Genomic DNA, 21,467 nt, shown 5'->3' with positions numbered 1-21,467 from the left:
AAAAAAAAGAAGGTGGGGACCAGGTTTACTGGTCCAATAGAGCCTGGTGTCACCACTCCTTAAAGGTTTTGATGTCAGTTTCTATAGATAAGTCTTTTTTATAAACTCGAGGGCCATTTATAACAGAATCTACTACAAATACAGAAATCACAAAAAAAAAAAAAAAAATGTAAACTTACTGCTAAGCCCATCAACATATTTTCACCCACTGAAATCTGAATTCTCAGTCCAAACAAAGCATTCATTCCTTTGAGTTTTAGTTTATTCATTAGCTGAGTGTGTACTTCATATTCCATAAATGGCAGCAGATTACTGATGGCTGTAGCATTTGCTTCTGCCTGTGCTTTCTTTTTCAAGCGACATAATCTGTTAAGAAAAAATTAATCAGTAGACAGTATTCTTTGTAGCATCTTAAGAAACGTTTAATTTTTAAAACTTTCTTAAAGTATGCTTGATTTTAAAATATCTACTTGCGTCAAATGGAAATGTTTCTGCCATTTCTGTCACTGTGTAACCTTTCATTGAAATTCATATTTAAGTGAAAAACCTCAAAATCTTGAGAAATGAAATACATACTGACTACAATCTCTAAAGAATATAATTTTAAATGTTAGGTTTCATAACTGTACATAAGGATAGCAGTATAAAAGAGTTAATGCATTCATTTAAAAAACATAGAAGTTGCTTGAGCAATTACTATGTACCAGGTACTTTTCTAGGTGATGAGCAGTCATCAGTGAACAAAACACAAAAAGTCTTGCCCTTGTGGTTATAATCTAATGGAGTGGGGTGGGAGTAAACAAAAAACAAAGCAATCTCAGATTATTCACGAGTCAAGTATCTAAAGAAAATAAACTAGATGAAGTGAGTAGGAATAACTAGAGAAAAGGGCTTATGGAGAAGATGATAGCTGAGCTGAGATCTAAAGGACATGATGGAGCTGGGAGAGTTGGAACAGAAGCACTTAAGAAACAGAGCTAGCATATTACAAGAACCAAGAGGAAACTACTGTAGCTAAGGTGAAGAATGCAAATATAAGAGTAGTATGGATGAGGGTACAAAGTTAAACAAGGTCATGATCATATTAAAGTGATTATTGGTCATGGTAAGGAGTTTGATTTTATTTAACCAGCAATGGGAAATCTCAGATAGGTTTTAATTAGCAACAAGATGCAGTTTATATTTTAGGACATCATTTATATTGCTATACAAAGAATGGAGTAAGATGGCAGAGTTGATATGGAGATGGTAGATAGGAGGCTACTGTAGGGAGAGGCAATGAGAGCTTGGACAAAAACAGGAGCACTGAAGATGAAGAAAACAAGAGAAAACTTCCTGTTTCTAAAATGTTAAGTTTAGGCTATTTAGTACAGTGTTTTTCAAACTTTCATATGCATTAGAACCACTTAGAAGGCTTGCTAAAATAAATAAATAAATAAAGACCACTAGGCCCTACCCTCAGAGTTTCTAATAATTCAGCAGTTCTGGGGTGGGGCCGGAGATTTTGAATTTCAAGTTCTCAGAGGATGGTGATGCTATTGGTCTAGGGACTACACATTCTGGGAACCACTGATGTACACTTATGCCCTACCTGAAAAAAAAAACCCACTGGATAATGTATTTATTTTTTTAAAAAACCTTCTTTTAAGTATTATGGGACTAGGTGAGGGAGAGAGGAGAATAAAAGGATAAAGAGACAGCACAGGAAGTTCTTTTGTGATAACGGAAGAGTTCTGTATCTTAACTGTGGTGGTTACGATACAACTCAATACATGGGGTACACTGCACAGAACTACACATACACACACACACATACACACACAGAGGAATGCAAATTTAAAAAGTTTTGAGAATTAAATAAGGTCTATAAACCTAGTTGACAGCAAAGTACCAATGTCAATTTTTTGTTAGGATATTCTAGTATAACTATATGTCACCATAGAGGAAGCTTGGTGAAGGGTTCATAGGATTCTCTGTACTATTTTTACAATTTCTGGTGAGTCTATAATTACTTCAAAATAAAACATTTTAAAAAGGTGAATGAATAGCAGCATCATAAAGTTGGCGCAACAGTAAATAACTGGCCAAAAGTGAAAAAAGAAAACTTAGTAAACCCAGAAACCATTTTGGCCTGAGAACATTTAAAAGTCTAACAAGTTTAAATATCCATTTTAATGACTTCAGAGGAAGAGAGGGAAAAAATAAAAGCCCCAGAACTGCACAAAGGTCGCTACAATAATTTGGGACTCCAAAATCTATACCCTCAGCGTGAAGGTGAACAAGGAGTGCACCAGCTGTTCAAAGAATTACCATACAGATTAAAACAGAGCTGTTCTGTTGTTGTTGTATTGTTATGTGCTGTCGAGTCGGACCCAACTCATAGCGACCCCTCCTTGGATTTCCCAGGCAGTATCACTAGGGAAGTAGATTGCCCCATCTTCCTTCCAAGGAGTGGCTGGTGGGTTTGAACTGCCAGCCTCCTGGTTAGCAGTCAGGTGCCTTAGGCACTACGCTACCAGAGCTCCTGGAACCTCAAATCTTGACTTTGGCTTAAAGTGATCACAGACCAGTAGTGTTCCTAGGCAGCTGGCAAATCTCAGAAGATGCTGCTGCTGTCCTATGCTTTAAATTATTACTATAAAGAATTATCAAATTATCTTAACTAGGAGAAAATCAAAGAAAAGCTCTGGTAGCATAGTGCCTAAGGTGCTTGACTGCTAACCAGAAGGCTGGCAGTTCAAACCCACCAGCCACTCCTCGGAAAGAAGGCTGGGCAATCTACTTATCACTTATAGCGATACCGCCTTGGAAACCCAAGGAGGGGTCGCTATGAGTCAGGTCCGACTCGATGGCACATAACAACAACAACAGGATAAAATCAAAGCAAATAAGACAATATGAACAAGATCCACCAGCAACAATAAATAAATTAAAAAACTGGAAAATAAATAAAAATTATCTAAAATCTAGCCTAAAAGAAAAGGCAGACACAGAGAAGAAAGTCTAATATATTTTTAATTTCAATCCCAAGAAGAGAAATAGATAGCTAATACCTAAGAATTTTCAAAAACATGAAAGACACCAATCTACAGATGCAAGAAACTCAATGTTACCAATCAAGATAAAGAAATTCATACCCAAGCATTTCATAGAGTGCAGAAAAGCAAAGACAGCTAGAATAGCTTATACACTAAAACCAAAACCAAGCCCACTGCCGTCCAGTCAATTCTGACTTATAGTGACCCTAAAGAACAGAGTAGAACTGCCCCATAGGGTTTCCAAGGCTATAAATCTTTACAGAAGCAGACTGCCACATCTTTTTCCTACGGAACAGATGGTGAGTTCAAACAATCAACCTTTCAGGTAAGCGGCCATGCACTTTCCAAAGCCCCTTAGCTCAAATTTAGCCAGAGGAAAAAAAAAAGATAGGTTACCTTATCAGAGTAAGACTAGTAGATTACTTCTCAAGAGTAGCGATGAAAGCCAGATGGTAGCAGAATAGTATCTTCAATATGCTAAAAGAAAATAACTACCAGCTAAAAATATCTTCTAAAGATAAAAGTAAAAAAATTTTTTTCAGACAAAAAACACGAAGTTCACCATGAGCAGACCCACCAAAAGAAATACTAAAGGATGTGTCTCAGGCAGAAAAAAATCACCCCAGGTGGAAGGTCTAAGATGCAAAGGAGAATGAAAGCCAAAGTAAATGGATTAGAAATATATTTTATAAGAAAACTCAAGAGGGCATAATAATGCGTTTGATGTGGGAGCTGGGAAAGAAGTGAATATCAAATAATATCATATTTGGCAAGAAGGACTAGACAAACAGAGGTGCTATTTATTAAAATAAAGAAAGCTAATAGGGAAAAAGTAAAATCAGGTGTTCAATTTGGGATAAGTATGTGATGCCTTTGACATACCAAACTAGGTATGTGAGGTAGATCACCATATGGGTCTAAGGCTCAGAAGAAAGTTTTAGACTAGAGTTCTAATCAAGAGAGTCACAGACAGATAGATAGACAGCATATAGACCTACAGGAGCTGATGAGTTCAACTAGGAAAAACACTTCGAGAAGAAGGTTGAGACACAGAGAGAGCTCTGAAGGATTACATTTTGAGGAGGAGTCAACAAGAAGGCTGATGACTACAAATAAAGGTAGGGAAAAATAGCAAATATGGTATTGTGAAATCAAAGGAGTTTTAAGGATAACATGATCAATTATGTTGGTTATCACTGTAATGTGAAGTAAGATAAGGACAGAAATGTTCAACAGCTTTGCTAGTATGGCAGTTTTTGGTAAACTAGACAAAAACCCACTGCCTTTGAGTCAATCCCAACTCACAGTGACCCTATAGCACAGAGTCGAACTGCCCCATAGGGTTTCTAAGGCTGTAAATCTTTACAGAAGCAGACTACCTCACCTCTCTCCTGCAGAGCACCTGGTAAGCTTGAACTGCCAACCTTTTGGTTAATAGCTGAATGCTTTAACCACTATGCTACCAGAGCTCTTCAATCTGTTACCTGTATGCTTAGAACAATTTACTATTTACTACTCTAGTGCATTTTAAAAGAAACTCTTAACACCTAAAAGGAGTTGTAAAAGAAAGACAATATACCACTGTTGTTTAAAAGAAAAAGGATAATTTTTAAATGTGTAACATTTGTAACATTTAGTAACATTAAAGATGACTATGCTGATTTATGGGAGCTCTGGTAGCATAGTGGCTAAGACACTTGCCTGCTAACCAGACGGCTGGCAGTTCAAACCCACCAGCCACTCCTCGGAAGGAAGGTTGGGCAATCCTACTTCCGTAGTGATACTGCCTCGGAAACCCAAGGAGCGGTCACTATGAGTCAGGTTTGACTCGACGGCACGTAACAACAACATGCTGATTTATAAACCCCACAATATTTATATTTTTACAGAATTGAAATGTTTGAAAAATCTTTTTGCATACTAAACTTACTTTGATTTTATAAAGAAGGTACTTCTCCTCCCAATTTTCTATCTAAAACAATGCAAGGTTCAGCTAAAATGACTTGCCCAGGATCACAGGCAGGAAACAGGAGAGCAGGTATTTGAAAATAAAGTCAATTTGACTCCATACCCCATACTTTTTCTGTGACATAAATATTTGTTTCACAGACATACCTTGCTTGAATAAGACAACCTTTTCCAATAACTGTCGCGTCCACTGGGAGATCTATAGTTGTAAAGAGAACATCAGGAACTTTTTGTTTCCTGCAGTTACAGCAATATGTCAGATGAGCTGGAAATGGCATATTCAGTTCATCATATGGTATATGGCAAAATCCACAGCCTGGAAGCAAATTTTCTTCTAGCCTAAAAATACATTAAGAAAAAAAATTAATTTTTCTTGAAAAATCTATGCAATTTTTTCAAAAACAAGTATCATTTATACAGTTTTATACCACAGCAGATTCAAAGAGTACCACTATGACTGATAAGAATTACAAATGACCATGAATTCAGAGCCATACTTCTCCCTATGAGAGAACAGGATTATATAAGTAGAAAGTTATTTTGAACTAATTCATATGTTTGATGATTTGCCACCTGACAAAAACCACAAAGTTTTTCCTACATGAAAGTTCCAACATTTGTAAAGAACACTGGTAAAAGCATATACCAAACCAAATTCACTGCCATCGAGTTGATTCTGACTCATAGCAACCCCCTTTGGGTTTCCAAGGTGGTAAATGTTTACGGAAGTAGATTGCCCAGTCTTCCTTCCACGGAGTGGCTGGTGTCTTTGAACCACCCACCTTCTGGTTAGCAGTAAAATGCCTTTGGCACTATGCCACCAGAGCTCCTTGGTGAAAGCATATACAACATTAAAATAAATAGTTGGATAAGAAAGGTTATTAAATTAACAAATTCAAGAGAGATATAATCACAAAAGTGAAATCCTAAGAAAACTATTTAAAAAACAAGACCAATTAGCAATTTAAAAAAGGAAATGTGGATGTAAAAAACAAATCTGAAAAGAAAAAAAAAAAAAACTCAAAATGGGTATACACTAAGATTTCAAATTCCAAGTGACAGTTTTAACATTTCTGAAAACCATAACACCTATTATGTTTCATAAACAACATGCTATCACACACAAACCACAAATGAACCCACTTATAAACCCCCATTCATTGTAAAATGTTTGTTGTAATATGCCGTTTACTAATTCATTTTAGAATAATTGAGAGGTTTCACTAGATTTCTTTTATTCAGCAAACTGAGGAAATCAGAATGGCAATGGAAACTCCAAAAAGAATGTCAGACTTTCACCCAGCCATGTCTTAGAGAGCTCTGGCAAGTTGTGGGTTCTCAAAATCTCCGTACCCTAAAGCAACTCGGATTCTTGGCAAGTTGATAAATTAAAAAAGGAAACTCACTGCCGTTGAGTTGATTCTAACTCACAGCAACCCCTCCTTGAGTTTCCAAGGTGGTATCTCTATGGAGTAGACTGCCTGGTCTTCCTTCCGAGGAGTGGCTGGTGGGTTTGAACCGCCAGCCTTCTGGTTAGCAGTCAAATGCCTTAGGCATTACATCACCAGAGCTAGTGCCTAAGGCATCTGACTGCTAACCAGAAGGTTAGTGCTTCAAAATCACCAGCCACTCTGCAGAAGGAAGACTGGAATCTACTTCTGTAAAGATTTACCACCTCGGAAACCCAAAGGGGGTTGCTGTGAGTCAGAACTGACTCGATGACTGAGTTTGGTTTTTCTTTTTTAAAAAAAAAAAGGAAAAAGAAACCTATATTATAACATAGGCTTTCTGCAGACGATAGATATTTCACCAAATTCTCACAATAAACCATTATATTATTCCCAGATATTATTATTTCATCATTGAAATGGCATTCTGATATAGCAGAAGTAATAGGGAAGTCAGACAGATCTGAATTGAGCTGTGTGACCCTGAGGAAGTTATTTAACTTCTCAGAGCCTCCTCTATAAAGTCAGAATAATATCTACCTAAAAAGATACGGATTATTTTCTGCTTTCTTCCTTAATATATTCTTAATATATCAGTACAGAAATAGACCAAAAAAAAAAAAAAAAATTCAAGTAAGCTTACTATGGAGTAAAAGATTAAGATTTGTATTATCCAACCAAATAGACATTGGAAAACTATTTTCATTTTCAAAAATAATAAACTTATATTTCACTTTCCATGAAGCTTTCGTATATAATTTTATACAACTAATTGTTCAACATTTTGCCAATTAAGAATTTTCTTTATGAGAATTGTTTCCTGATCTTTTACAACTTTGGGGAGTAGACAAAGGATAAGAAAAAGAGAGAAATCAAATGAAGAAGAATATTTCTAAATTGTGACAACTACCAGAAGAATGTATACTTCAAATTCTCTAACTAGTAGCCATATGTGACACATTACTCAACGTATTAGAAACAGTGTCTACAGAACCCAATAAAGCTTTGTTACTATGGTTAGTTAAAAATTAGTAAGGTGATTGGTCCTGACTTCTACACCATACCACTATAACCCACCCTCAAAGAAAGGAACTATTCTGGCTTTGAGAAAAAGAACTCTCCCTTCTCTGCCTCTATGGAAAAGAAAGTCAGGCTGCCATTACAACCTCTGTTCCAAACAGCCCTCCACGGTGCCATCCTGCAGCAATCTAGGATTCAGTACAGCTGCTGTCCCAGATGCAGATAAAATACAGACTTCCTCACTATGAGAGAAGAAAAAAACATAGACAAGTCAACATTTCAGGCATGTAACTTCAGAAAATGCTAAATAGCCAAGTGGTTACTAGGGAAACAAATTTAAATCCAAGTTAGACTCCACTAAATATTACATAATATCACAGTATTACCTCTAAAGCTAGGGAAGAAAATATAAGGGATGCAACTTAATTAAAATGAAGAGGATAAGAATTCCTTATTACTTAAAATTTATAAACAATGAGAGAGCTCTGGTGGCGTAGTGCCTAAGGCACCTGACTGCTAACCAGAAGGCTGGTGGTTCAAACCCACCAGGCACTCCTCAGAAGGAAGGCTGGCAATCTACTTCCGTAGTGATACCACCTCAGAAACCCAAGGAGGGGTCGCTATGAGTTGGGTCTGACTTGATGGCACATAACAACAACAACAACAATAGTTTCCTTTAAAAAATGGTAAGACTGAGAGACTGGAATGTTTCCGATTATAAACTAACAACCTACATTGCTGAATTCAGCAATAATTCATTGAATTTTATTAAAATACTCTTTAAAAGCACATTAAATTTTATTAAAAATTTTCTAAGAGCATAGCCATGTAAGTTTCTATATTCCTATAGCTTGATTTAAATTTAATAACAAATATATCTGAAACAATACAGTATCCAAAATATACTAAAAGGAGCTTACACTACATCATTTACATGTATGTTAAAAAATGATTTTTCAAAATAATTCTTCAAAAGAAAACTTTTTAATTCAAAAACTAAAATGTTAAATGATCAACACAATTATTGTATGAGGTTACTCAAAGAAAATGAGAAAAGCAGTAGTCTGAGGATGAAATGGTAGAAACAATGGATAAATGGAACAAAAGCCTGAAAGACAGAAAAAAAATGGTCACTGAACTTAAATGAGTAGAGGGAGGGCAGGCCGAAAAGCTAAGTGGTTAGTGAAAAGCCAACACTTCACTCACTGAGTAACATGGAGCTGCTGATGGTTTTTCAACCAAGGAACTGAAAGAGTGGAACTCCGTATCAAGGAGTTAAATCCATTATTATTAGGTAGGATGAGTAAGAACAGGAAAAAGACAGGATTGAAATACAAAGTTTTTTGTTTATTTATTTTGAAGTCAGAGAAAGAAATGAAGGCGCTTGCATCAGATCAACTGAAATTTATAAGTAAATAAAATGGACTCATTTCCAACCACTCCCGCGTTTGTGACTTTTCTCTAGCCATCTAATCTCTTGTTCTGCATACATGTGATTCCATAGTGTGGAATGCTATCCCTATGCCTCTTTTCCTCATTTATGGAATTCATACTCATCCTCCAAGGCCCAGTTCAAGCATTACTTCACTGACACTTCCTCCCAATCCTCCTGACCTCCAACCTTCTGTGATCTCAAAGCAGCCAGGACATCTCTACCATAAAGTTTATTATACTGGCATAATATCCCAACAGAATGTGAGTATGATGGCAAGAACTGTCTTTTGAAATCCTATCTCTAGGAGCTGAAGGTATCTTCCCCCAAATCAAAGAATGAGCCAAGACTACCCACTGAGGAGTAAGGCAGGATAAGTAAGGATGACAAAGTTAGCAATTTAACAAGAGTAGAACTAAGGGAATAGAATAGCTCAAGGGCATAAATAATGGTCTTCCAAGAAAAAGAGAGGCCGTACAAAGCATAAAATAGCATAGCTCTGTAATACCTAGAGTTAGTGCAGTTTAATGATTTTTCTCTAAAAGGAATAATCACAACAGCAGACACATCTGGCAGTAAGAATTATCTAAGAATAAAAGGTGAAAGGAGAAGGCAGTGGAAAGTCAAAGGGTTTCTAGCGTGATAGGAATAAAACTTTTTTTGAAGGGGCTAAAAGTGGGGTTCAAGAACGGCAAAACAGAAAGTCAAACCAGAACTTAAGTGATGAACTGGGAAAAGTCTCAGTTAAGACAAGGGTAAAGAACAAAGTAGTAATGTAAATGAGCAAATGAAATGGGCAGAAAAATGTTAAGTTATGATCTGAGATTAAAATTTTATAGTTTCAAATTTTTAAAGTAGAACATTTCTAGCAATAATAAGGTTCAAAATATGGTTGAAAGTCAAGTGGGAACAAGGGACTTGAGAACAAGAAACTACAATGCAAGGCTATTAGGCAATAACATGAATGACTGGAGGAGATGTAGATAAGGAGACAGAAGAAAAGTAATTTAAAAAGCAGAAGAACAGTTTGAGTAGGTACCTCTGAACAGTGGAATGGAATGGACTTTAAAGGAGGAGAGGCTATTCAAATGAACATAGAAGAAAAAGGAATAAAGACACTTTATGATTGGGTAGAGTTAGAAAGGATACTTTATTGTCAGGAGAAAGTTACGCTGCAGTTATTAGAAGGAAGTAAATAAGTTCATAAATAAATTTTCAAGACACATTTACAATCAATCAGGAATTCCAAAGGTCCCAGTAGAAGACAGCAAAGTTACAACTGGAGTAATGCAGGCCGTATGTTAATATTTGCTATGTGCAACATTACATTCTCATTTAATCCTCAATAACCTTATTTGATAGTGGTATTATCTCCGTTTTAATGTATAAATTGAGGCTGAGGAATTGAGTAACTTTCCCAAGGTTTCACACTGATTAAGGAAAAAAGATGGCATGAGAAACTCTATCTGATACACTCCAAAGCCCTTGTTCCTACCACTTCACTAGCCTTCTTTTCTCTGTATTTGCATAAAGCTTCTTCTCTTTAAGTTGACATTCTATCAATTACGGCATCTAGAAAACCAACTTGTTATCATTTACCAGATGCTAGTCGATTCACTGTAGCCCACTACAGCATGACAGCCTAATGCTTTAGCATGTGATTTTATTTCTTGTCTGATTTCTGCCCACCATGCATCTCGAGTTTCTGGTTCATCTGAAAAATAAATTTTAAATCAGTTCACTACTCAATAGTACATTGTCTATATGAACAAGAAATGTTTAAAACAAACATTCTCTAGGAGGTAAAGAAACACTGCTCTGTAACAGCTTTTAAAAGTTCTCATCTTTAAAATATTACCTCTGAAAAAAGGATAAGATTTAACATTTTAAACTTGACTACTGGAAAATAAAACAGTCAGTTCTATTTGTTTTATTACTTTAAGGGGCACCTGTATTTTACTAACCACAACTTCAAATGCAGACCCAGAGTTTCAGATTCTAATCTTAAACTGAGAGGATATGCTATGTCTCACCTCTCTGGGGGAACATTTTATGTGTCATATCTATAATTTTACTGTAATTTTATTTTCTGATAAATATATTTTATAAGGCAAAAAAAGTTTGCCAACATTAAAAGAGAAACTCATCTGAAGCCATGCGTCTAAAGAGATGTGACTTCTAAAGCAAAGTGACAAGAAATAAAGGGAGTAACCAACCAAAAAAGTTCAAAAAACACATTTGAAAGATTAATACAAATAATCTGGTTAATGTACGTAAGGGTTAATTTTAGACAGAATACTATAAACTCTCTGTAAGACTATAATTAAGAAAATGGCTTAGAATCACAGAGTTGTATTTTATTACCATAGAGAAGACCAATATTGCTTGTAATGTTGTTGTTATGTCCCATAGAGTCGGACCCGACTCATAGCGACCCCTCCTTGGGTTTCCGAGGCAGTATCACTAACGAAGTAGATTGCCCATCTTCCTTCTGAGGAGTGGCTAGTGGGTTTGAACCACCAGACTTCTGATTAGCAGTCAAGTGCCTTAGGCATTATGCTACCAGAGCTCCCCATTGCTTGTAATGGAGCATAATAAAGGAGCATCTGTTACACATACTTCCTAATCACGTGTGTTTAGCTGCAAACTAATAGTGAACAGCAGCTGCAAATTATAGTAACTTGTAATGTGCAGAGATGTTAAAATCAGAAACCATGTATAATCAGCATACCCTGATTTGCTTCTATTTGTGGCCATTCCCACTTGGGAACAATATGATTTGAAAAATAACACAATCATCTCTAAATAGAATGCTAAGCTCTTACTGTGAATTTTTCACATAAAAAACACTACTAAAACTGAAAAATCAAACAAATCACACACTTCCTATTTTTGAATCGCAGTTTGTATCCAAATTTCAAAATATATTTTTCCAAATAAGTAGAACAAGTAGAATTATACTCACTATTAAAATACTGAAGATAGCAAAGTAAAGAAAGGTTAAGAGGCTTGTTATAGCTCACATTAACATGATGTTTGACTTTGTTACCTCCACGGGGAGGAGATCAGCAAGAGGAAGAAATGGGCAGATAAAAGCCAGAACTACAAATGATGCACATCAGTTCTTGAATTAAGGTTTTGGATCCAAGACAGAGCTACCCTAAAACTTTCTTTCAGAAGAAAAGAAAGAAATGCAGACTCCAGGAAACTGAGGAAAAGATCAAAGTATAAGATAAAACAAAGACAAGAGGAAAAGAAATAGAAAAGACTACAATATGGTATTACCAATCAATATTATGGATTAAATGTGTAAGACAATTAGGTGGCCCTTTTTGTACATACATTACAGTGTGAGAGAATTTTTTCGTATTCCTAACTGAAATGCATATATTAACAGCACAAATGCACTTTCAAATCCATTCTCCTTTTCTTCTAAGACAAATTTGTAGACCAATTTGAACATCCACTGAATATCACCCTTTCCTAAATGGGAATGTTTATATCATAAGATAAACTACTGTTCTAGTAGCTGGTCTAATCTATCAAATTATTTATGATTTTGCAAAAACAGGTATTATAAAAAATAGTTGGAATATACTTCAGTTTAAAAAATAATTTTAAAAATATATACTTCAGTTTAAATAATTATTTTTTATTTACCGAGATAAATAATTTTTTTATAGAATGGACTTTTTTCACATTAGATTTGCCTATGCTGTACCACAAATAATACATGGCACCTCAAGTTTTCTATTTTAAAAGTGAAATTCATAGGCAGTAATCCATAGATGTTCTAAAAGTTAATGAGAAGTAGAGGAAGCTACTTATTTTAAATTCAAATATATTTATTTAGAAATGGCCAGCATGTCTTAAATGGAAATGCCATAATAATTACTGTGAAATACGTGTAACCACATAAAATACAAATTTATTTACATCAAACTTACCTTGAGATAACACATAAAATAATCAGATAATTAAACCAAACACTATGGAAGAGTAAGTGGCTGATTAAAAAAACAAAACAAAAAAACGAAACAACTGAATGCAGCGCAAGTGTAGCATTCATATTTTTCTGACAAATTCACAAGCAGCTTTTATTTTGACACATGAGCCACACATTTGCAAATGGGGATGCTATTGTTGTATATAATAAAGTATTTACAAGTTTAAAAAAACGCTAAAGAGTTACATAACATGGAAGCTAAGGAAGCAAATGGTATATGTCCACACTCCAAAGAATTTCTTAAATTTGGTTTTGGGTTAAAGCAAAAGCTCAAAGAACGAAGGGTTTGCAAAGCAGATTCAGCAGACAGGAGCTAGAAACAGTGGGTATTTTGGCGCATGCTTGGATCAGGTGACAGTACAGACTGAAAACTATGGCAGCTCACTGAAATGGTTACAGAAAGTAATGGCCCTAGATTCTAGGTGAAAGCAAGGCAAGCATACAGTAGGGAGCACTTAATCACAAACTAGTCATTGTACTAATAATTTTCTAAAACTCTAAGTAAGAAACTGAGGATGTATTACTTGCTTATTAAATTTATGGGTTGTTAATTAATATACAATTAAGGTTAATCACTTTATTTAATATTAAAGAAAATTAAACTTGTCTTCAAAGCCTGTAGTATATTAATGCCAGAAATGAAGGAGACAACATTAAAGTAATATTATGATTCAGACTAATTTGCTGCAAATGAAAATTCAGAAGTATCATAATTATTTAAACTCTATAGTAGAATTTTTAAGATTTAAAAACTGCTAACTACATGCTTACAAGCACCATACTAGTAAATCTGAATTATTTTACTCACTCTACAAAATTGAGGCTCTCTCACACTTATATAAAAGGTAAAATAAAGAATCTAGCTTTAAAAAGTATGGCAACTATACAAGCCATACAATTGCGGCATTTGAAGTGTATACAGCAAAGATGTGAGGAACCCATGTAATAAACATTTCAGAGATGCCACGAAAAAGAAAAATCTCTTCACTTTAAATGCCATGCTCTTCTTCATAATTTATATGATAATTTATAATTATTAAAAAAAATCATTCTAAGAAAGATTTAATTATACAACTTATACTTTGTGCTACTTTGTGTTTTTTCTTCTGTGAGTCAAAACTCTTCATAGATAATATCACAAATCTTTTAATATATTCCTTTTAACTGTAGGTATGAATTGAGCTCTAGAGCCATGTATCACTGACGTATCTTTCGGAGGTAATAATTGGAACATTTGTACGGACATCACAACTAATTCATTTTTTACTACCATTACTTTTCTAGAGCATGGCCATAGCTTGATATCTTGCCATCTTTTTAGCATCTTATTATCATCATGTTAGTTAAATACAGGTGAAACTGGTAAAGGTTTCCAACTGACAGTAATAGTTTACATTTCAGAAAACAAACTGAACAAAATATCTTTATTGAATTCTATCCCTTTGAGACTACAAGCAATCCATACATTTGCAACTAAGAAGCAGTGACAACCTAGGGTGTTAAATTCAGTTCTATATTTATATAGCTCTATTGTGCTGTTGTTATTTGCATGAAGTCTGACCAACTCATAGTGACCCCTCCTTGGGTTTCCAAGGCAGTATCACTACCGAAGTAGATTACCTAACCTTCCTTCCGAGGAGTGGCTGGTGGGTTTGAACTGCCAGCCTTCTGGTTAACAGTCAAGTGCCTTAGGCACTACGCTAAGAATAACCCTGCCCTTGACAATCTTTTAATCTGGTTGAAAGAAAAAAAAATGGGCAGTTATTTACGCTAATTTTCAAATGAACAAGAAAAGATAAAGTGTTCATTTGGATCAGACAAAGGCTTTTAAATTTAAATGAAACTTTATCTTGTTAATGGGCAACACTAAAAGCTACATTCTCAAATATATGAAAGTAATATTCCAACTGATAACAACCACTGAAGAAGATATATTTCCCCTAATGAAGTAGAAATTAAGAGAGTTAAGGTTCAAAGGAATATACAATCTCAAAATTAGTGGGGATTCAGTACCAGGCTAAGGAAGAAGAGTCTTTTTAAAGAGGAAGTGATATGGTTAATACAGAGCAAACATGAAGACGTAGTTATTTGAGACGTTAGGATGATAGCTAGGATATAACCCATGTTGTAAAAAAAAAAGGTCAGACATGTAATCTACTCCTTAATTATGAAATGTCATTCTTTAAATATATAAAACAGAATATTCATTACCACAATATTACTACTAATAAAGAATACTTCACATATCACACATGCTATATTTATGGCTTCTTGAGTTGTATATATCTACTTCCTGAAAAACCTTATTAAAATAATAAAAGTCAAATCCTGCTTAACTATTTTAGGCTTAGTTTTGCATCTGCTTATAAGTACCTCTCAGATGTAGTGAAAAGAATAACAGATCATAAGTAGAACTTCATTTCCAAGAAAGCCACATTTAACACACACACACACACACACACACACAGAGCTAAGTACTCTAAGAAACAGCCCAGACTGAGTGTGTGAATAGGATGCTTGCCTGATTCATCATCAATGGTGCCCCTAGTACCCAATACAGTGCTCAGCACATGGCAGTCACTCTATGAAGATCCATTAAATAAAACTAAAAAAAAAAAAAAAAGTTAATATGGATGAGCAGACTGATGTGTATACCTATAAATATTTCTTAACACATCAGCTGACTCATATCTTGTTAAAATTAAATATTTCAAAGTAATAGTTATGCATATTCTAGATCTTAACTATTGACTTTTGCTCCCAAAATAAGGTAAATCTAAATAATAATATTTCTGATGGCTAATGAAAAGGAGTAACATTTTCCTGTTTCAGATCCCTAATCTAAAGCTAACCAACCGTAGTCGTTGTTAGATGCTGTGAGTCGGAACTCACGGAACCCTTTCTATGTAACAACAAAATGAAACACTACCTGGTCCTGTCCCATCCAAATTTACTCCACTAAAAGTTGATTATAAGACTGAAAAAATCCTACAAGAATATGTCCTAAATTCTATACTTTGTCCAAAATATATTTTAAAAACTTTAAAAGTATTCTAAAAAAACAAAATTTATCTAGTTTTACTAACTTAGGGCTTAAAACAGTAACTTTTAAAAATATTTACTAAGTTTAGAAGCTATTTTAAACTGATACTTTTCAAACCACATTATACAACCACTTACATCTTCTTGCAACTTGTTTTAAAATATCTAAGCTGACATGCACTCTATATAGAGAAAGAAAAGCAAATTTTCCTCAACTACCTAAACTTATCACTGATTAAAAAACTAAGTGTGAGCTATTCAGAAATACTTTTGGTGGTAAAGTTAGGAGAAAAAAAAAATCAGTCTTTGAGAAATACTAAGCTATAGCTATTAAAATATGGTCTTATAATATTTTTCACAATTCAACTTTCAAATAAACTCAAGTTTCCAAATGATAGAAGTCAAATGTTTGCTGGGAATTTAGACTTGCAGAGGTGGGGTAATTATTTCTCTTATCTTTTTCTCTCAGCTGAAAGCTACAAAGATTGTGGTTTACTCCCTAACATTCTAATTACTAAATCTTACTAATTGTACATTCTTAATATTTCTTGAATTTATGGTTTAGTGAGAAGTACTAGAGTATTCAGGTTCCAACTGGACTTATCCATTTTCTACTTACCTTGTCTGGGGCAAATTGCTATGGGTCATTTTGCTTATCTGAGGTCAAATAGTGCCTACCTCAGAAACATATTTTAAGGATTAAATGATTTACTATTGTGACACACTTAGAAGAGTGTTTGGCACACAATAAATGCTCTATGAACATTAGCTCTCCTATCACCACCAAACCCTAGACCTGACACATCTCTGCATGACCTAGACTATCACACAGTCTACTAAATGGTAGCCCTGTCTCAGTTTACTTCCATTAAACCCATTTCCACCCTGCAGTCAAAGATACAGGGTAAATATGACCATCAGCTCCTGTCTGATTCCTATCCCATTACTGACATGTCACACGGATCTATATATGCTACATCCTACACTCTAACAGCAAGAATCATCTTGCCTTTTTCAAAATCTAGCACTAGGCCAGAAATAAAGAAGCAAAATTAAAAAAAAAAAAAATTAAAAAAGGTACTTTTCAGATCTTGAGCTCCCTTCTTCCTGTTTCATAGAAATATTTTCTATCACTTAGTCAACACAAACTTAAGACAGTAAAACAGGAAAAAGGGAGATAGGAAAGAGAAAAAAAAACCTGAACTAACCAAGACATTTTGTGCTGGGTGGCAGACAACTTAGTAAGCATTAAGTAACGACTTAAACATCATTCAAGAGTACCAGATTTTGTTTTGCAAATACTAGAAGTTGCAGAACCACACCGTACATATTAATATGGCTCCAAATACACTGTCTGAAATATATATTTACTAATCTACATTTTCTATATCCTTCAAAACTGAACTCAAGACTTAACACTTCTGTAACCTTCCCTGTCATGTACTTAATCATGCCTTCCTCTTTAACTCTGTATCTTGCAGCACACAATGTGACATAATAAACCACTTGTCTGTTTGTCTGTCCTTCCAGAATATAAGCTTCATGAAGATGAGGGGACTGTCGTCTTTGCTCATTAATATCTAGTATGTGACACAAAATAAGTTCTAATAAATGCTTGTATGGTATACCATATTTTATGAAAAATTACTGTGTGATATGCTTTCCTATTGTAAATCGTCTTTCCATATTTTATTGTTTCTGAAGTAAGAATGTCTAACAATTAATGACTGTATTTAATATGATTGTATTCCTTTTTCTTTTCTTTGGAAGGCTACTATTACAATGATGATACATCATATAATATACAGTTGTAAAGAATCCTGGAACTACAGTATGGATGAACAATTTCTAGCATTAATAAAAGATGTATTACAATTATTTTTTTCCTAACATGGTCAATTCTTGACTTACTATGGTGATACCAAAAATCAGTGGGTAAATACTCTCAAATTACAGAAAAGAATACATGAAAAATTTAAATATATTTACCAAATATATCACATTTTTTTCAGAACTATCAAATGCATTTCCTATAAACCAAAAAGCCAAACTCACTGCCATCAAGTCAATTCTGACTCATAGCAACCCCTTTTGGGTTTCTGAAGGAGTAAATCTTTATGGAAGTAGACTTCCCAATCTTCCTTCTGTGGAGTGGCTGGTGGGTTTGAATCGCCAACCTTCTGGTTAGCAGTCAAATGCCTCAAGTACTACGCTACCAGAGCGCCTTTACTAACATCCAAATCTATCTGATTCTGAAGATGTACCAGCAGGTACCAGAAAGATTCTAATACTTCAAGCAAAAACAAACTACTATGGGAACATTAAACTGAAAGTATCATCTTTTATGTGCTTTTAATATCTTAGCATCTTTATTCATCTTTTTTCTTCATACACTTATGACTTGAACTTATTTTAAATGATGGCAAGATATACTGCTTCCTCAACCATGTTTCCCCTTGCCAAATTCTATAATTCTGCTCACATAGGATAATGTTCCTATTATACATCAGTTTTGTCTTTTCCACTTCCCAAGACTGTTCTGTCATCTGATTGGCACATATCTAACCATAAACAGGTTTGGCCTAACAAGATTTCAGTTCCTTAAGTTATTAAAGATCAATCTGCTCACAATGTCATTTTTCTATATTATGAGTCTTTTTCTCTTCCCATTATGCCAATCTGCCCATTTTGAAAACATAACATCTTTATTACATTAATCCAGCAGGCTATTTCTAGTTTCTCACTAAAATTAAATTCTAAAATATTACATTAAAAAATGAGAATTTTAATTCTAACCAATGTGACAACACACTGGCAGAAACTTAGACAGGAAACAGAGGTAATTTCCCTAAAGATTTACCCATTGATGTTAGTCTAGATCTGCAAAGGCTGGACATGATCAGGTTGTTTACTAGACTGAATTTAGGTAAATCTACATGATGAACACATGTCACTTCATAGTGAAATAGGCATTACTTACAGTAGAAATGCATCTTGGTCTCCTAAGAGCAAAAAAGTTAACAATATTGAAAGATTATGGGATATTATCTAAAAGTTCGAGTCCCTATTTCTTTGTTGTCACTTTTGTTTTTCTATAAACAGATATATACTTTATGGCACAAAGAACTGAAAAAGATTTTTAGGCAAATTACTAGCTTCTGATACTGATTCAAAATGGTTTTGCTATTTAATCTAGAAAATAGATAATGTAAAATTTAGATATTTATATTAGTAGGAGAATATGCTTTTATCAAAAAGAAAGATTAATTGGTTATAACTCTAAATCACACAATCAGCTGTAAAATTCTCTATCTTGGTTTGTTGTCTTTAAAAGCTACAGACTGTAATCACATGTAAAATTAACGAAAAAGAAATATTTTTATGCAAAAAGGAAAAGAATTCATATATATATGTTCTTAGTTATAATATTTTGGAACACTTCTAAAACTGCAAGTAAAAATGCTAACAGTTATAACTTTTATACCATTTCATGGAATACTAAGTGTATTTAATTGAAATCTAAAGTTTAAATAGACTTTATTTCAAGATTATCAAACTAGTCATTTAATAGTCATTACATATTTAACAAATATTTACTTACTCTTAAAATTAATGTCTGTGTCATTTATTTGATGTGGAAAAAGATGTCCAAAACATAATAAATATGTTTTTATCATTCTGAAAGTTAATCATCTTAAAAAAAAGACATTCACAATTTATGGTATTTCTACGGATTTGATTAATTCATTTTAGTTAACATATTTTTATACTTGCATTTCCATAGTAATTACAAGTTATAACAGATGTATTGAGTATGTAGCTGTATAAATTGAAATGACATTAAACCTATTTAATCTAAAACATTTCTAAAAACTTCACTGAGCTGCCATAATTTTTGTCAGCATATGTAGTACTGAATGATCATTAAAATACCTGAATTGAAACTATTCCAGTCTAGCAGTTTGTAAGGTCTTGTGTTACCCATAATTCCGACAAAGGCTGAGTTCAAAACAGCAAATTAGTAGATCAGTTTTAAGTGCAGAAGAGTAGGAATAAAACAAAAAAAAATACTACAAACAATAACATAATTAACAACACCACTCGACAGGAACTGGAAAGACATAGATAGCAGAGTTAATAAGAAGTAGAAAGGAAAGAAGGAGCATGCTATAATAATCTACATCAACTAAAATCTTCTTAGGATAATTACCTTGATGTTTAAACCACCCCATGTGATATGTGCTTGTTTCCTTAATATTTTAAAAAGGAGGAAGTACTTAAAAAAATACTTCTAAAATACTTCATGTGGTATTAGTTTTAAAATAAGATTTTTACTTCTATTGTGGATGTGAAATAATAATTTCCCATATTAAAAAGTAGCTGTAAGATTCTTTTGAGAGTGCAAACAGCACTTTCAACATTAGCACATGCATTTCAATCTATCATTAGTTTCTCTGAGCAGGGTAGCTCAGTGTCACTAAGCTAATTAAAAAAACATTATGGTAGAATGCTAGCGTTTTGTCTGATTTTGTATTAACATTCAGCCTTTTTCAATAATTTTTTTTTCTGTAAATAATTATTTAAGGGTTCTGGAGATAAAATATTCTTGAGGAAATTTTCTTTTTTAGTGTATAATACATACATGCAACAATCCAAACACTGTGATGTTTTAAATAAAAATAATATTATATTGGAACTAATGGAATATATAATTGATATGCATTTTATTAAAAATAAACAAAATGAAAATATATCATTAAAAGCACTTATATGTATAGGCCCACAATCTTTTGGAAAGTAATCCATTTGTAACTAAGAATCTCTACATGTGAACTGAAAAAATATTATGAAAGGGGAAAAAAGAGAATATATGAACTGGCAATTACAAAACACAAAAAGTTCTGTAAATAAGGATTCCTGTTTCTTCTCTGGCCCAGAATTCTTACAACTCTTAGAAAGATGTAATTGATAAGTATGATAATTCCTCAAGAAACAGTTTTTTTGTGAATAGTAATGACAATTAAATACAGTTCTCTACTTAAATTTAAATAATCTTCATTTGTTCTCCCAGACTCAACAGTTTACTCAGAGTACATGGAAGCAACAAAATAAAATCAAATTGTTTTCAGTTAACAGGAGACATTTCATGTTATTTGCTTTTGAGTAGATAACAACTCATCAAGTGACCGTATAAGACAGACTAGAACTTCTCCATAGGAGTTTGGTAGGCTGTAATCCTGTTACAGGAGGAGATCACCAGGTCTTTTCTCCTTAGGAGCTGCTGATGGGTTCAAAGCACTAATGTTTCAGTTAGCAGCTGAGTGCCTAACCATTGTGCCACCAAGGCTCTTTAAGTGGAGATATTAGCAACAATTAGGTATAGTCCTGAAACTACTTTTGGACCTTCACGTTGGCAGTTGCCATGTATAAAAATATTTGCGTCAATGTTCACAGAAACGCAGGTAAGTAGCCTTGGGTCACATAGCTTAATAACAGGTATTTCAAATTTGCCC

At 33.9% G+C, this 21,467-nt stretch overlaps 1 protein-coding gene across 1 annotated transcript in view; it reads right to left on the bottom strand.

Annotated features, from left to right (window-relative positions):
• C2CD5 (C2 calcium dependent domain containing 5) overlaps window positions 1–21,467 on the bottom strand; it is a 105,070-nt gene that overhangs the window by 36,453 nt on the left and 47,150 nt on the right. Inside the window, exons 10-14 of the mRNA XM_042781783.1 lie at window positions 19,888–19,953; window positions 10,506–10,620; window positions 7,621–7,716; window positions 5,154–5,345; window positions 180–366 (exon numbers count right to left, since the gene is read on the bottom strand). Of these exons, the coding sequence (XP_042637717.1) occupies window positions 180–366; window positions 5,154–5,345; window positions 7,621–7,716; window positions 10,506–10,620; window positions 19,888–19,953 (656 nt within the window). The remainder of the gene's footprint in view (window positions 1–179; window positions 367–5,153; window positions 5,346–7,620; window positions 7,717–10,505; window positions 10,621–19,887; window positions 19,954–21,467) is intronic.

This window comes from Orycteropus afer, unplaced genomic scaffold, assembly GCF_000298275.1.
Source record: "Orycteropus afer afer isolate SDZICR_OR568_19922 unplaced genomic scaffold, OryAfe1.0 scaffold00171, whole genome shotgun sequence".
NCBI lineage: Eukaryota > Metazoa > Chordata > Mammalia > Tubulidentata > Orycteropodidae > Orycteropus > Orycteropus afer.
This window is presented reverse-complemented; position numbering and strand designations above follow the sequence as displayed.